Genomic DNA, 18,551 nt, shown 5'->3' on the forward strand with positions numbered 1-18,551 from the left:
CCCACGCACAAGCCAATCAGGAGTGAGTTTGCAAATTAACCCAACCAATATGGCTGCAGCTACAGAGTGAGCAGGAGGCTTGGGTTTCCCTGGCAAATGAGGAAGCCAAGCTTCCTGCCTGCCCTGGCTGGCCCTGGCCTCTGCTCATGGCTACAAAGTTTCAATTATAGAAGATAAATAAATCCCAACAAAAATGGCGGCAGCCACGGATCTGGAGAAAGCCAGGAGGCTTGGGTTGCCCCCAGTGATGGAGGAAGCCAAGCTTCCCGCCTGCCCTGGCCAGCCCTGCCCTCTGCTCAAGGCTACAAAGTTTCAAGTATAGAAGATAAATAGCAGGGCCTCCGCTTGGGTCACCAGGGGGCGTGGCTAGCTTGCAAACCACCACAGGCTCCTTGCCCAGGCTGCTCCACGCCCCAAGGTAATCCCTACCCTGATCTGGAACACACTTTTTAAAAAATATATATATTTTATTGATTTTACACAGAGAGGAATTGAGAGGGCTAGAGAGTTAGAAACTTCGATGATAGAGAAACATCAATCAGCTGCCTCTTTGCGCACCCCCAACTGGGGATGTATCCGCAACCAAGATATGTGCTCTTGACCAGAATTGAGCCCAGGACCCTTCAGTTCTGCAGGCCAACGCTTTATCCACTGAGCCAAACTGGTTTCGGCTGGGACACTTTAGGGAGAACCAGCCGGACCCCACTCGTGCACCATCTAATAAGAGTAATTTGCAAATTGACTGTCACTCCAACATACAAGATGGCTGCCCCCATGTGGACATAAGGTGGCCGCCACAAGATGGCCAGCAGGGAAGAGCATTTGGGAGGGACCAGGCCTGCAAGGGAGGGCAGTTATGAGTGATCAGGCCAGCAGGAGAGGGCAGTTGGGAGGGACCAGGCCTGCAAGTGAGGGCAGTTGGGTATGATCAAGCCTGCAGGAGAAGGCATTTAGCGGTGACCAGGCCAGCAGAGGAGAGAAGTTGGGGGCAACTGGGTCTGCAGGGAAGGGCAGTTGGGAGGGACCCAGACCTGCAGGGGAGAGCAGTTGGGAGGGACCAGGCCTGCAGGGAAGGGCAGTTAGGGGCAATCAGGCTGCCAGGGGAGCAGTTAGGCATCAGTCAGGCTGGCAGGGGAGTGATTAGGGGGAGAACAGGCTGACAGGCAGAAATGGTTAGGGACAATTAGGAAGGCAGGTAGGAGAGCAATTGGGAGCCAGCAGTCCTGGATTGTGAGAGGGATGTCCGACTGCCCATTTAGGCCTGATCCGTTGGATCCCATCTCTCAAGGAGTCCCAGATTGGAGAGGGTGCAGGCTGGGCTGAGGGACACCCCCCATGCACGAATTTCATGCACTGGGCCTCTAGTATAGGATAAAATCTTTAAAAAAATTAGGATCCCATCAAGGATCACAGTTGCATTTAGTTGTCATGTTTCTTTGGTTTTCTTTACTTTAGAACAGTTATGCCACTTTTAAAATTTGCTTTTCATTTTACTGTGTTTAAGTAGACCAATGCAGCACTAACCAGTATTGTTTAATAATCAAGTATATTTTCTTCTTCTTCTTTTTTTAATATATTTTATTGATTTTGTACAGAGAGGAAGGGAGAGAGATAGTTCGAAACATTGATGAGAGAGAGTCATCAATCAGCTGCCTCTTGCATACCCCCTATTGGGGATATGCCCACAACCAAGGTACATGCCCTTGACCGGAATCGAACCCGGGACCCTTCAGTCCCCAAGCCGACGCTCTATCCATTGAGCCAAACCGGTTTCGGCAATCAAGTATATTTTCAATCCATGGTTGGGAATCCATGAATGTGGAGGACTGACTTAAGTTATATGCAGAATTTTTGGCTGTGCAAGTTGTGGACGTCCCTAACCTCTGCATTGTTCAAGGTCAACCTTATTAATATTTTTGGAATATCTAGGCCATGTTTTGCATAAGTACTTAATTTGTATTTGTCTGATTTTTTTTCTCATGATTAATTTTAGATTAAACATTTTTGGCAATACCACTTAAGTGAGGACCATTTCTTAGTGGAACACATAAAGAAATAATCAGTTTGATAGTTGGTTATATTGATATCTCCTGTATTTCTCCGCTGCAAAAGTAGCTATTCTTTGCAGTTAATAAGTAATTCAAGGGTTGATACTTTGAGACTGAATATCCTGTTCCCCCAGCAATCTTGCCACAAGTGATTTCACTATTCTTTGACAATTATTGCCTGACTCAATTATATCTATGATGTTTATGCAATTATGACTTCGTTTTCTATTAAAGTTTTTTACATCTTTTAAATTGTACGATTACTTCTTAAAACATAGGTTTTTTGTGTTGTTATTGCTAATAGTTTTTCGGTGGAAGTTTTATTGTTTTCTCTATATAGAATCATGTCACCTGTAAATAGTGATAGTTTTATTTCTTTCTAATTTGGATGTCTTTTATTTTTATTTTTTTCTTGTCTAATTGTTCTGGTTAACATAAAAAAAAATTGTTTTAAATATATTTTATTGATTTTTCACAGAGAGGAAGGGAGAGGGATAGAGAGCTAGAAATGTCGATGAGAGAGAAACATTGACCAGTTGCCTCTTGCACACCCCCTACTGGGGATGTGCCCACAACCAAGGTACATGCCCTTGACTGGAATCGAACCTGGGACCTTTCAGTCTGCAGACCGACGCTCTATCCACTGAGCCAAACCGGTTTCGCAACATAAAATTTTTTTTTAATGAAAGGAAGCTCTAGTGGATACATGTTGTTGAGAAACAAGGTATATGTCAGTTTAAGAGAAACTAAACCAAGTTAGTTATTTTATTTCTGTGGTCTTACATTGTTCAACACTCTATTGCATTTTTATTATATCTAGCATAATCATATTAATGCAAAGAACAATTAAGTTTTATTTCATGGCATAATAAATGAAAATGAAGACTTATTTTATTTATTTATAAATATATTTTTATTTCAGAGAGGAAGAGAGAGAGCTAGAGAGATAGAAACATCAATGATGAAAGAGAATCATTGATTGGCTGCCTCCTTCATGTACCCTCCTGGGGGTGATTGAGCCTGCAACCCAGGCATGTGCCCCCAGCCAGAATCAAACCTGGGACTCTTCAGTCTGCAGGCCAACGCTCTATCCACTAAGGCAAACCAGCTAGAGCAATGATGACCTATTTTAATCTTTATATGTTATCACAATTAATTTTTTTTTTTTATTGTGGTAAAATCTTACCTAACAATAGACAAACATGTAAATTGACTATACCTCTGCTACGCTCACAGCCAATCAGGAGTAAGTATACACATTAATCTGACAAAGATGGTGGGTTAATTTGCATATGCAGATGTGGAGTGGCCACATGGAGCAGGACACCTGCTATGAGGGGAAGTGGGGGACGGAGGGAGCTACAGGAGCAGTGCTGTGGCTGGGAGCCAGGACTTGCCAGCTCCCGGGCCACCTGGGATCAGCGACTTGGTGGCTCCCAGGCGGCCTGGGAGCGAAGCCAGGAGAAGGAAGCATGAATATTGTGCAATGGGCCTCTAGTGTGTGTGTGTGTGTGTGTGTGTGTGTGTGTGTGTGTGTGTGTAACATAAAATTTACCATTTTAACCAGTTTTAAGTGTACAACCCATGGCATTAAGTACTTTCATATTGTTGTACAACTATCACCACTGTTTTCAGAGTTATTTTCAAAAAGCAGTATTAATGAGACTTTAAGAAACCAAATATAATACATTAAAAGTTCAGAAATTATGAGATAACATTGAATTTTGTGTTTGTTTACACTGCTAATTTTAAATATATATGTTTTTTATGGGAAAGAAACCTGGGTAAAGGGAAGCTTCGCCTCTTCCCTCATTACTATGATTTGATGATGCCGAAAGGAAAGACTGCACAGCTGGGAACAGTTTCATAGTATTAGCCCAGTCTTCTGGGAAACCATAGATTAATGAGTATGAAAAAATTATGAATTCCAAATTTTCACTTCAGTTCTCATTTATATTCTTGATTATATTTTTCTAAGTCTTAAACATCTCTATAATGCTCACTTTGCTCATTTGCTTTTCCTAGACAGATATTTCTCTGTTCTCCGGGAATATAACTCAGGTTGGAAGTCCTGTTGGGAGTGCAATGAACCTTATTCCTGAAGATGGTCTTCCTCCCATTCTCATCTCTACTGGCGTAAAAGGAGGTTTGTGTACTTACATATTGCCTTCTAATTAAGGGAAGGTGATAACCACCCTTCTCTAACAAAAAAATCAACTACTCAATACCGTGAAATTAATTGTTGCTGTTACTGGTTGTTTTAGAGTAGACATCTATGCTTTTAGCCTTGCACACGAATCCGTGCGCCAAATAGCTTGCCAGTAGCTCGCTGCCACCCTCCAGTAGCTCTCTGCCTGCTGCCCCACCCTCCTGTATCTCCCCCGGTCCCTCTCCCTCCACCCCTCCCCAATAGCTTGTTGTCTCTCCCCTCCTGTAGCTCTCTGCTGCCTGCTTGTATCTCACTGCCCCACCCTCCTGCTGATCTGTGATCCGGTCATTATGCCATCGGTCGTTATGCTTCATGGTGAAATGACCATTTGCATCTTTATTATATAGGATGTCATTTCATTTATTGGAAGGATATATTTTTAATTTTAGTGTAAATGTAGTTGATTGGCAGGTTTTAAAAATATTTGTGTATTTTAAATATGTTTTTATTAATTTCAAAGAAAAGAAGGTAGAGGGAAAGAGAGGTGGATACATCATTGATGAGAGAGAATCATTGACAGGCTGCCTCCTGCATGTCCCCTACTGGGGATCAAGCCTGTTACCTGGATATGGTAATAAGCCCTGACTGGGAATCAAACAGGTGATCTCTTACTGGTTCATAAGTCAACATTTTACCACTGAGCCACACCAGCATGCTGAAAATATTTTAAAGTATATAATACTCTAAAATGTTTCTTGTGGTCCTATAGTTGGCCTGATACATCAGTACATTAATTTAACTTTTTTTTTGAAGTGTAATATACATTCAGAATCTATAATAATAAAAGCATAATAATGCTGATTAGACCCGACAGCCAAACAACCTTCTGGACGTAAAAGCGTTGTTTTTAGATTTGCCACAAACCATTTTGTGGAGCAATCTCTACGTAGGATAACCATGTTGTCCTCCAAATTGGACTGGGTCACTTTTGAGAGTAAAAGGGGGCACTGTTAATGATACTGACCTAGCAGGCACAGACTTCTATTCTCTCTACCTGTAAACCAAATACTCTCTCTTTCCTTTGCATAATCAGCCTGTTCTTCCATCAGATTTCTTTCTGTGTTTGTCCTTTTAGCCAGTCTCTTACATTGTTCTTGTTTTTTTCTTCTCCCTTTACAGACTATGCTGTGGAAGAGAAACCATCACAGATTTCAGTGATGCAACAGTTGGAGGATGGTGGCCCTGACCCACTTGTATTTGTTTTAAATGCGAATTTGTTGTCGATGGTTAAAATTGTAAATTGTAAGTTAGAAATTTGTTTTTCAAAATAAAAAATTAGCCGGGACCGGTTTGGCTCAATGGATAGAGCGTCGGCCTGCGGATTGAAGGGTCCCGGGTTCGATTCCGGTCAAGGGCATGTACCTTGGTTGCGGGCACATCCCCAGTAGGGGGTGTGCAGGAGTCAGCTGATCGATGATTCTCTCTCATCGATGGTTCTAACTCTCTATCCCTCTCTCTTCCTCTCTGTGAAAAATCAATAAAATTCAAAAAATAAATAAATAAATAAATAAAAAATTAGATACTTTACTGACTCATAGATAATACATAAAACTTTAGAATTTATTACAAATATTTTTATATAGAGTCACATCTTATTGACCACTGGGTACTGAAAAAGTTGGTTTGTATAAAATAATATATCCCAGAGGACAGTTGTGGGACTAACAGAAACTCTTGCTTTTGGTCATAGGGGTGAGATAGGTGAATTCTCTATGAATGAAAGTGAAAGAAAACTTGAACTGATCTGAGTTAGTTTCTTCCTGAAATTAGTATGTTATGTCACAATTTACCACCAGGATAACCAGTGGTGAGTTTATTATCCAGGAGGGTAAAAAAATTACATGCCAGATTTAAATTTCAGAAATCTTAATAATGGTGCAAAACTTGTTTGGGAGAAGTATTATTTAACTAACACGTAGTGAAGCTTCAGTTCTTCTTATGATTCAGAAGAAACTTCTAAATGCTTGGTTCCTTATTGGGCATCAGAATGAGAGACAAGACAGTAACTTAAAATCCTGATTTTAAGATGATATTGGAAAATGGATAATACATTTCTCTTGCATGAATATTAATAGGCACAGTTTTGGAGAGAGGAAGGAAGCACTTTAGAACAGTCCTCTAGTTCCCACTGTGAGCTTGTTTTAAGTTGATCTTAGAAATGAGAAACATCTATTTCCTTAGAGGTTCTACATTGATAAAATGCAGTTTTCTAGTTTACTTCCTAGACAAACCTTTGCATATTTGACCAGTTATGAAATGCTGGTGATCTTTCCTTCTAGGATCAATTTTAAAATAATTTGCTCATTGGGTGGTGAAGACACAATACAATATACAGTGATATATTATAGAATTGTACCCCTGAAACCTATATAATTTTAATAACCAATTGTCACCCCAATAAATTAAATTTAAAAAATAAAGTAACTTGGTCAAAATTTCAGTTTGTCATATCTAGCTTATAAGTTACACTTAGAAAATAATTAACCTAGACTTGTTTGTTTTGTTTTGTTAATCCTCACCCAAGGATATTTTTCCATTGATTTTTAGAGACAGTGGAAGGGAGGGGGAGAGACATAGAGAAAAATAGATTTGAGGGAGATACATCAATTGGTTGCCTCCTGCACATGCACCCACCTGCTGGGGATTGAGTCTGCCTTGACCGGAATTGAACCTAGGGCTAAACTAGAATTCCTTTAAAAAAATATATATTTTTTATTGATTTCAGAGAGAAAGGGAGAGGGAGAGAAAGATAGAAATATCAATGATGAGAGAGAATCATTGATTGGCTGCCTCCTGTACGCCCTCTACTAAGGATAGAGCCTGCAACCTGGGCATGTGCCCTTGACCGGAATTAAACCCGGGACCCTTCAGTCCCAGGCCCATGTTCTTATTTATTGAACCAAAATAGCTCACCATCTGTTTAGGTATATAAAGTAACAATTGTCAAAGTGAAAGTTAGTTTGATTTACATTGTGATATTTATAATGTTATTAGAATCCTTTTTCAATTCCTTTTGGAATCCCACTATGTTGGAATACAAATGATAAAAGTGCCAAGGAGTGAAATTTTTAACTACATTTTAAAGTATATATGGCTTATGCTATTAAGACTCCACAGAGCCTTAGAGTGAAGAAGTGGAAGTAGTCCGGAAAAGCCATCTTTTTCATTACTTTTTACATCATGAAGCCAAGTAAAGTCATGTTGTTGAGGATCTAGAATTTTCTTGCAGAAAGGACTATAATTAGAATATCTAGAATCTTTTAGTCATAGACTAATGTACACATAAAAGAAATATTTTTTAGGCCACAACCTGAATTCAAAGCTGTAAGATTGGCTTTTACTGTTGTTGTTTTAGGCCTTAAATAAGTAATTCCTATGTGAAGTGTGTGGTGGTGTTTTTTTTTTTAAATAAAGATGGGAAAATAGATTTTTAAAATCATTATAGCTAAGGATGTGTAGATTGATTGTATTTATTTTATTTATAAAGGAATATTGATTCTTTTGATAATTACACTATTTTTATTTTTAAAAAAATATATTTTACTGATTTTTTACAGAGAGGAAGAGAGAGGGATAGAGTTAGAAACATTGGTGAGAGAGAGTCATCGATCAACTGCCTCTTGCACACCCCCTACTGGGGATGTGCCCGCAACCAAGGTACATGCCCTTGACTGGAATCGAACCTGGGACCCTTGAGTCTGCAGGCCGATGCTCTATCCACTGAGCCAAACTAGTTTCGGCTAATTACACTATTTTAATAATAGCAATTAAAAATTTTCAGTGTTTTTTTTCACTATTACTTCTTTTACTCACCTTCAAATTGTTTTTCTAAGGGTTTGCCTAGAGCCAGAGGCATTGGTATATTTTATTTTCTACAGTAGTTCTTTGGCTCAATGCAGTACAAATCGCTGGTTGAATTATACAGACAGTATGATCCATTTTATTCTTTACTGTATTATAACAGATTTTTGTGCATTTCTCAAAGGTTAAGAGTTGAGAGGAATGTCTTTGTTATATTTTTATTCCATCTGTAGATGTGAACAGGAAGTGCTGGTGTTTCACAACCAAGGGAATGCATGCAGTGGGTCAGTCCGAGATCGTCATTCTTCTACAGTGTCTGCCTGATGAAAAGTGTCTGCCGAAAGATATCTTTAATCATTTTGTACAGCTTTATCGCGATGCTCTGGCAGGTGGGAATCCTTATGATTTCATCTGCACCCTTTATAGGTGATAAAACTTTTAGACACAGATGCAAAATAACTGTGTTAAATTTGGAAGCCTGGTGTTGGATGTTGATATTAGTGGCAAGTTAGACCATGTCTTGGTCTGAGGAAATTATAAATTTTAGTACTTTACCTGGTGTGTTTGTTATTTTACACAGGCTAGAATCTTCGAGTAGCTTAGGGATCATTATATTGATACCCAATAGAAGAAAGATAATCATAACTCACTAGTTTCTTCAGTTAACAATATTTAGATAATCATAATGTAAAAGTACTCTACATTTAATTTTCAAGTTTCAAGAGCCAAGCATGGATATCTTTATTATGGTTTCAAAATCCTATATAATAAAGAGGTAATATGCAAATTGACCCTCACACCCTCACAAAGATGGCTGCCTACCTCCAGGCTGGCAGGGGGGTTAGTGAGGGCCTGGCCAGCAAGCTGCGTGAGGCAACCAGGCCAGCAGGGGGCAGGAGGGCAGTTAGGGGCGACCAGGCAGGCAGGCAAGTGAGTGATTAGGAGCCAGTGGTTCAGGATTGTAAGAGGGATATCCAACTGCTGGTTTAGGGATCGGGCCTAAACCAGCAGTCAGACATCCCCGAGGGGTCCCAGATTGAAGAGGGTGCAGGCTGGGCTGAGGGGACACCTCCCCCCCCCCCCCCAATGCATGAATTTCATGCACCAGGCCTCTAGTAAGTTATAAAAATTATTTACTGTAACAATCTAAAAGTAAATGCATAGCTATTATAAACTGGAGAAGTAATCATATAGTAGCCATATTTTTAATTTTTGAGAAAACTCCATACTGTTTTTCATAGTGATTGCACCAATTTACATTTCCATCTGCACAAGGGTTCCCTTTTCTCCACATTTTCACCAATATTTGTTATTTTAAAATTGATTTTTTTTAAGCTGTTGTAGGAATTCAAGAAATTATCAGGGTTTAAGTTTAGTAATGGCAATGGAAATAAAGACTGCTGAAGAGATATAAACGACAGCGATGCTTTAATTGAATAGGATTAGTTAACTAATTAGATGTGAGGGGTGAGAGGGAACAAGTGGAAAGTTGACTTCAGATTCATTAAGTTAGTAAATAGAAGAACAAATATGGCAGCTGAAATCTTTGTTCCTTGTGTTGAATTTGAAATGATGACAACAGATGATGATATATAAGTTGAAATGACCCCAGGAGGTGGATCTGGGAGACCCAGTGTTTATGTGAAACTTTGAACTACAGTTCTGAACAGATAGGCCAGTGTAAAGAGACTAGAGATGTGAATGGAACTCTGAGAAATACCTACAAGGAAAGGCATGAATCATTATATAAGTCATTAAAATATATTTTAGCAAGTATAGTTATTTTTAAAAAGTATCCTTATATCAATAGAGTCCATTATTATATCGAAATACAAAAGGTCTGCAAAAAATTTACTTGTAACTGATAGTAAGATAATGGTGATAGCCTAAGGTCTGCCTACAATACATTTAAGCCATCTTAAATATATGTACATGCCCTCACCCAATATACATGTACATATATACCTAAGTAAATAACATTTCAGCAGCATAAACAAATGAGCTATAACAGTCTCTTCTTGAATAGTAATCATTTCACAGCTCAGAAATTAGGGCCTAGAAAAGTATCTTAGATTATCTAGTACAACTCTAATGAAACCTGGAGGTGTTGATAGCTAAATCACAGGCCTAGTTGGTGGCAGAATTAGGTCTAAAGCTCCCTGACCAGTGTTCTTCAGTTTATGTCAGTATAGCATAAAACTGTACTATTAGTTAGTATAGCAGTTTTTAAAAACAGATGTGCAAAATATCTACGTGATATGCATGTTTTACTATGAATCCTGTTTTTAGATAATGAAGGTAGCAACTTGCTATATTATTATTTCACTATGATTTTTTAATAGGTGGAAACATATTTTAAATGTTCTAACATGACCCCAATTCATTATTTTTCTCCTTTGTGTAGCATAGTAAGAGGAATTGGCAAATTGTATCTTAAATTTCCGCTGAGTATGAAAGCTTTGAATACTCTATTACTCTATTACTTGCTTAGTGGTTCCTCTAACACAAATCACTAAAAAAAAAAAAAAAACCCTTAAAAACCCTTTAATGAACTTTATAATTTAATCTGAAAATTTCATCTAAACTACATGTATTTAATAATACATGTATGCATATATGTTTCTTATTTAGTATACATATATTTGTAGTAGTTGCTTATGCTTTCCACAGGGGGAAAATTATATTTTATGAGAAATGACATTTGAGAGTTTCAGGATGCCTTCTAATTATCATAATGCCATGGGAGATTTTAAATTGTATATAGTAATTTTGAAGCAAGTCACTTTTTTACCTGTGACTGTTTCCTGACTAATGTGTTTCCAGGGAAAGAGGAACCTCACTGGTGTTTTCACCATCATCAGTGATTTTCTTGTATTGTTTTACCAGTTAAAGAATATTATCTAACTAGAGATCTGATGCACAAAATTCGTGCAAGAGTAGGCCTGCCTTCCCCCGGCTGCTGCACCGGCTTCCATCTGGCACCCAGGGCCCGGGCTTCCCTCTGGCCCCGGCTTCATCCGGAATGGCGTCTGGAAGGAAGTCTCGTCTAATTACCATATTACCCTTTTATTATTATAGATGGAACAGGTTTTTATTTTATTTTTCTAGCTAATTTTGAACCTTTTGATAAATTACATTTATTTTATCTTTCTATGAACAGAGGAGCCAAGGTATTGATGCTTTGTAATTTTTCAACTGATGAGAAAATAATATGGAATTATTTATGAAGACATGATTTAAGACTAATCATTAATATTTATTGAACACTTGCTACATGATAGGCAATGTACTTATTGCTTTATGTGCACTATTCCACTTCTATTAACTATGAAGTTTATACTGTTCTTTTTCCAATTTTACATATGAGGAATCTGAAAGGCACTGAGGGCACAGTAACTTGCCCACAATCACACACACAGCTGGTAAGTGGTTGGACCCAGGTTTGAATTCAGCTGTGTCTTCTCTAAATCTCATTTTTTGAACCATAAAAAGCAATAAACTGCCTCTTGAGCTTTTTGAAATTATATGGTAAATCTCACAGATTCTCTAAACTAAGGAAATGATCTTTTATGAAGTACTCATGCTTAACTGTAGTGAATTGTATAACAGAGCACTCCAAGGGACTGAATAAATTCTTTTGATGACTTGAGCTTTTTTAAGTTATATTAATGCCTAAAATATTAGTATTTCTTGAAGTAAGTGAACTATTTGTTTGGAAATTGTTCCATTTGAGTTGATGTAAAGATTGATAAATATGCTTTGAAACAAAGGAAGCTGTTATAGATATTTAAGTTGTATTTAAATTGAATTTAAAGATGGTTATTTGTGAGCACTTTGAAAAACGAAGTTTTAATTCCAAATTTAAGATAGAAAATTGCAAATTATATATATTTTAAAGAAATTGTGGTATATCAAAAGACCAGGAGATTGAAAGATCTGCTTTTTAGATCTTATTTTGTCACTTATTTATCCAATGTCTTTGAGAGTCACTTCACCTCTACCACTAAGCTTCAATTTGTTTATCTGTAAAATAAAACCTTCAAATTCAGAAATGGTACTAGCTCTGTTCAGCTAGTGGCACTGGTCTGATAATTACCTGAATTACTTTGTAAATTACTTAAACTACTGTCAGATCATTTATGCTCAGAAGCAAGAGTTGTTGTCTGTTTTAATTACTATGTAGATTTTTCAGTGGTCTTGGGATATGTAGAATTAGTTCAGTGGATTCATTGTATTGAATGTTTCCATTGAGAAATATTCTGTATAAATTAGTATATAATAGATTTTATGAATTCAAGAGCCTCAGATTAAATCTTCAAATGAAAGCTTTTCTTTATCAAATTCTTATGTCCAGTGTGCTATTTTTGTTGATATCTATTACCCTTTTGATGGCTGTTACCCTTTTTTTTTTTTTTATAATATATTTTATTGATTTTTTACAGAGAGGAAGAGAGAGGGATAGAGAGTTAGAAACATCTATGAGAGCCGGGACTGTTTTGGCTCAGTGGATAGAGCGTCGGCCTGCAGACTGAAAGGTCCCAGGTTCAATTCCGGTTGAGGGCATGTGCCTTGGTTGCAGGCACATCCCCAGTAGGGGGTGTGCAAGAGGCAGCTGATCGATGATTCTCTCTCATTGATGTTTCTAGCTCTCTATCCCTCTCTCTTCCTCTCTGTGAAAAATCAATAAAATATATTAATAAAAAAAAAAAAAGAAACATCGATGAGAGAGAATCATCGATCAGCTGCCTCTTGCACACTCCCTACTGGGGATGTGCCCGCAACTAAGGTACATGTCTTTGACCGGAATCAAACCTGGGACCTTTCATTCTGCAGACCAACTCTCTACCCACTGAGCCAAACCAGTTTCGGCTGTTACCCTTTTTTTGATAAGGTAGTAATTAATGACAGTATAAACTAAATCACTCTTTAAAGTCTACTTAAATTTTTTTTAAAGAAAGTAAATGTTTAAAGCATAAAAGATATTTTTTAATAATGGATGGGGACATACTAAAAAAACTTTCAGTGTGATGGGGCAGAAAGGTAATTAATATCTGTGGAAAAATAACCAATAATAGATTTCAAAGGAATAATTAACAAATGCCTTGCATTTTTCACTAGGCATTCTTATGAAACATAAACATGCTGTCATTAGAGCTTTAGAAGAATGCTATTGTGTTCTCTCCATTGTGGAGGGAGGGAGAAATCTTCCATCTCTTCTCCTATCCCTCCTTCTCCCTACCCTTCCAGATAAAAAGATGAAAATTTATATAAATCTTACTCTAAAACCTTTGATAAAGCAAAGAAAATCGTGTAATGTTTGGCTGATTATTATATGTATATTTGCATTATAACTAATAGTTATGTTTTGAGAACACACTGTGTGCCAGGTACTGATAGACATTTTACTTATATTCTACCATTTATTCTTCCCAGCAGGTCAAAAGTTTAGTATAATTTCTCCCATTTTAGCTTCTGTTGAGGCTCACAGAAGTTGAGTAACTTACCCCCAAATCACACAATTAGGTGATCGAACTAGTATTCAAACTTATATCTCTGAAACTCCCAAATCTGTGGTCTTTTTTCAAAATAACATACTATTTTCTTGATATGGGGAAGGGAGAGGGGGAGAGAGAGAGAAACATAATGATGAGAGAATCATTGATTGGCTGTCTCCTGCATGCCTTCCACAGGGGATTGAGCCTGAGGCCAGGCATGTGCCCTTGATCGGAATTGAACCTGGGACCCTTCAGTCTGTAGACCAATGCTCTGCCCACTGAGCCAAATCAGCTAGGGCTGTATGGGGATAGTTTTTTATAGATCTGGTCCAAGAGTTTAAATGGGCAGCCAGTTTTGGTTAATCCTACGGCAAGAGTACTTAGTAGTACCCTAAATGTAATGATGTCCAGGTGAACATGGCTCTCATCCATAGAGTTTTTCTGAGCTTTGTGTGGGAGGTGTTCCCTTTACTTATAGACGCTACTATCAATATAGCTTCCCTCTTTCATTCTATGACCCATCACTGAACTGTTCTGTGAACAGACTCCAGTTTTCAAAAAAGGAAGCACTAACATTTGTGATGGGGTTTTTGTATTTGGTCTTCTCTCAGAGACATCAAAGGAAGCTTGCACATTCTAATGACTATATCTACTCTTACGCTATTGAACAGCTCTTATTAGAAATTTTGTAATTCTGAACTGAGGAAAATATCATTAATGAAGGGCTGATTTGGTACTGTTTCATTTTTAAAAATTCTTAAATTAGAAGGTGCTTAATAAAGAGCATTTGCAGGTTAAAAAAAAGAAGAAAAAAAAAGAATCCCCACCTAAAATGAATTTAAGTAAGCCCTACGTTGTTTACATTTCATATTTGTCTCCAAAATTAGACACAACCTTCTCTATAAATTTTCTTTTCCCCTCAGTGCCTCATACATAACTTTAGTCTTAATTCATTATGTTCATGAATTAACTTTTTCACCCAGTGAGATTATAAGCTCTGTGAGAGCAGGTACCTAATCTTAACATAGTTTCATGACCTTTGAATCAATAAATGTTATCCTAATTTACATAAGTAAAGTTGCACCATCTAACAAGGGAAACCATCAGTATTTTTGGCTATTTTCTATACCAAGGGTGGGGAATGTTCGGCCCTCAGGCTGCATATGGCCTGCAAAATCATTTGGTCTGGCCCTGCCAAGGCAACCACAGGCAGGACTTAAATTCAATAAACCTAGGAGCTTTTTTCATGGCAACATACATTTATATTAAGTGAATTATATTAAGCAAGTAATGTTTTAAATATCCAATGGCTTTGGCAGAAAAAAGGTTCCCCACTCCTGATCTAGACAAACTTCTAAGTGATAATACAAGATATATATATATACCATGCTCACAGAAGCCCTGATAACATTGGGGGAAATTTTTTTCATTTAATAAATGCCATTTGTTTATTCAAAAACTTTCTAAACATGGCTGTTTCATGGTGAAAAGTTAGAATTAGTGTTCAGTAATGTCTGCCTAGTATTGAGTAATAATGATTACTAAAATATTATTGATTTATTAATAGAAAATAATCAATGATCTTTTTTGTTTTAGGGAATGTTGTGGGCAACTTAGGACATTCCTTCTTCAGTCAGAGTTTCCTTGGCAGTAAAGAACATGGTGGATTCTTATATGTGACATCTACTTACCAGTCACTACAAGACCTTGTACTCCCAACCCCACCTTATTTATTTGGGATTCTCATCCAGAAATGGGAAACTCCTTGGGCTAAAGTGTTTCCTATTCGACTGATGTTGAGACTTGGAGCTGAATATCGACGTAAGTAATAACATACGTTCTTCTAAAACACATGAGCAAGTCATGATGACTAAATAAAGTTCTGAAATATTCAGAGTCCCCTTGCCCCTTGTGATACTGATACAATTTAACAGAAGGAGTATTTTCAAATAGCAAAGCTAAACTTAGCCATTATCTCTACTCATTGGGAAGAACTTAAAAATATCGAATGAGAAAATTGGTGATTATTACCCTCTAAACTTACTAGTTTTATAATTTGATAAATACATAATCATCTTCAGAAAAAAATGAATTTGAACTTAAGAAGTAACTTTATTATTACTTTTTAAACCTGAGGATATGTTTATTTTATTGATTTTGTTTTAGAGAGAGATGAAAGGAGAGAGGGAGAGAGAAACATCGATCTGTTGCCACCCTTAAGTGTCTTGACCAGGCATCAAATCTAAAACCTGGATATGTGCCCTGATGAGGAATCAAACTTGCGATCCTTTGGTACATGGGACAGCACTACAACCAGCTGAGCCACCCTGCCAGAGCTAACGACTTTTTATAGTGTCTATATTTGGTGGGTGTATTTTTTGTCACTTCGTTAGAAAATAGTTATGGCAAATTATATTTTATGTAACCTAACGGATACTGGCAACTAATGGTATAGAGATCACTCTCAGTTGATAAGGTAAGCAACAAAAGACCTTCCTTCCAATGGTTGTAGCAGTGCAACTAAGTTATATATATATATATATATTTTTTAAAGACAACAGGACTAAATGCAAGCTTTATTTTAAACTTTTTATCTTCACCTAATTGAAAACATCCTGGTTTAGACCACTTGAATAGGTTCTTTTTAAAAAATATATATTTTATTGATTTTTTACAGAGAGGAAGAGAGAGGGATAGAGAGTTAGAAACATCGATGAGAATCATCGATCAGCTGCCTCTTGCACACCCCCTACTGGGGATGTGCCCACAACCAAGGTACATGCCCTTGACTGGAATTGAACCTGGGACCCTTCAGTCTGCAGGCCAACGCTCTATCTACTGAGCCAAACCGGTTTCGGCTTGAATAGGTTCTTAACGCTACCTCTTACTAGCTCTGTAACTTTGGTCAAAACACTCAAGTTGTCTGATTGTCAGTTCCTCTTGCAACTGGTGATAATAAGGCCTGCCTTTTATATTATATTAGAGGCTTGGTGCATGGGGGGGTCTCCCCCTAGCTCGGCCTGCACCCTCTCTCAATCCAGGACCCGTTGGGGGATGTCCGACTGCTGATTTAGACCCCATCTCACAGGGATCCTGCAGTGGGATCAGGACTAAACCACAAGTTAGACATCCCTCTTGCAATCTGGGACTGTTGGCTCCTAACCGCTCGCCTGCCTGATTGCCCCTAACCACCTCTTCCTGCCTGCCTGATTATCCCTAACTGCCTCTGCCTGCCTATCTGATCCCCCTAATCACTCACCTGCCTTCCTGATCACCCCTAAATGACTCTGCCTGCCTGCCTGATCACCACCAACCCCTCTGCCTACCTGCCTGATTGCCCCTAACCGCTCGCCTGCCTGCCTGCCTGATGGCTCCTAACCACTTGCCTGCCTGTTTGATCACTCCTGTCTGCCTCTGCCTGCCTGATCACCCTGAACCACTGGCCTGCCTATGGTTCTAACTGCTCACCTGCCTGTCTGATCATCCCTAACCACCTCTGCCCCAGCCACTGCATCAGGGACCCAGGCTTCCCTCCTCGGGCCGGCTGAAGGCCAGCTTTGCTCAGATATGCACCGGGATCCCAGGCCAGCTACACCCGGGCTGGCTGCAGACACCTGGGACCCCGGGCAGCTTCTTCTGGCCCCGGCTTTGTCAGGAAGGATGTCTGGTCTATCCGGTCTAATTAACTTATTACCCTTTTAATAGTATAGATAGTATTTTTAAGAGATGAAAAATTATTTTATAAACCATAAAATATATATGTTCTCAGCAGGTGAACTTCATCACTTCACTTATTTATTCATTAATTCAACAAGAAATTAATAAAGACCTACCATGTGTCATGAGTTCTGGGAATTCAGAAATGGCTAAGGCCTGTTATAGGCCCTTGGAAACCTTTGTAAGAAAGACATACAGAAATCATGAGTATATTGTATTAAAACACATATTCAAGTTAACAGACTTCTATGAGAGCTACAAGATGGGCTCTAACTTCACCAAGATGAAGGAATTAGATAAGAAATATGTCTTGGACCAAAGGCTTCTGGATTGAACTGTGAAGGAAGCATATCCATCAGCCTAATGAAGTAGGAAAAGAAAAGGGATTTTTTGCAGATGAGCCAGCATGTATAATTTCTTGTCTTGAGCAGACAATTCACACCATAAAGTTCAAGGAGTGAGCATCTAATAGGATCACGTGGTTTTGGCTCCCCTAAGGAGGGTCCTGGTTGGGAGATGTCTAAAGGTGAATTCTTTTAGAAGCTTGAGCACAGAGGAATCAGAAGATATATATTTCCTGGATCATATTGTATTAATTCACTTTGAAGAATAGTGCTTCCCTAAGACCTTGTGGTCATTTTTGAAACCACTGCATCAAAAGGCTTATTCAGGTCATCAAAACGATTAAAGTATTTTGTAGAAGTCTCAGGATTTGCCTTTGATGCGACCTGCTAAATACTTTTTTTTATCCTCACTGAGGATATTTTTTCCATTGGCTTTTTTTTTCTTTTTAGAGAAAGTGGAGGGGGGGAAAGGAGGAGAGAGAAAAATATCAATGTGAGAGAGACACATAGATTGGTTGCCTCTTGCACATGTGCAACAGGGGCTGGGATTGAGCCTGAAACCGAGGTATATGCCTTTGACTGGGAATCGAACCTGAGACCCTTCACTTCACAGGCTGATGCTCCAACCCCTGAGCCAAACCAGACAGGGCACTAAATACTTTTGAGCTCTAAATTTCATATGCTCTAATGGGCCATTATATTTTGAAAACTGTATCAACTGTGATATCTCTTTTATTCAAATTTTAAGCTGCCAGACTTAGTCTGACCATTTCTCATTTCCATAGTTTATCCATGCCCACTGTTCAGCGTCAGATTTCGGAAGCCATTGTTTGGAGAGACTGGACATACCATTATGAATCTTCTTTCAGTAAGTTGGTAATTTTTGCTTTCTTTTTCCTTACTGGGATTTGTATAGGTGAAAGAAAAGAAGGGTTTT

General features: G+C 38.3%; 2 protein-coding genes across 4 annotated transcripts in view; one reads left to right on the top strand and one right to left on the bottom strand.

Annotated features, from left to right (window-relative positions):
* CC2D1B (coiled-coil and C2 domain containing 1B) overlaps positions 1-18,551 on the bottom strand; it is a 502,063-nt gene that overhangs the window by 436,996 nt on the left and 46,516 nt on the right. The window lies entirely within an intron of this gene.
* The window catches only part of ZFYVE9 (zinc finger FYVE-type containing 9), a 118,938-nt gene that overhangs the window by 67,304 nt on the left and 33,083 nt on the right, over positions 1-18,551 (top strand). For both annotated transcript variants that reach the window (XM_084872870.1, XM_084872869.1), the window contains 5 exons: positions 4,074-4,194; positions 5,377-5,499; positions 8,292-8,447; positions 15,150-15,374; positions 18,400-18,482. In XM_084872870.1, the coding sequence (XP_084728996.1) occupies positions 4,074-4,194; positions 5,377-5,499; positions 8,292-8,447; positions 15,150-15,374; positions 18,400-18,482 (708 nt within the window). The remainder of the gene's footprint in view (positions 1-4,073; positions 4,195-5,376; positions 5,500-8,291; positions 8,448-15,149; positions 15,375-18,399; positions 18,483-18,551) is intronic.

Source organism: Pipistrellus hanaki (genome assembly GCF_964339955.1).
Source record: "Pipistrellus hanaki genome assembly, chromosome: 2".
Taxonomy (NCBI): Eukaryota; Metazoa; Chordata; class Mammalia; order Chiroptera; family Vespertilionidae; genus Pipistrellus; species Pipistrellus hanaki.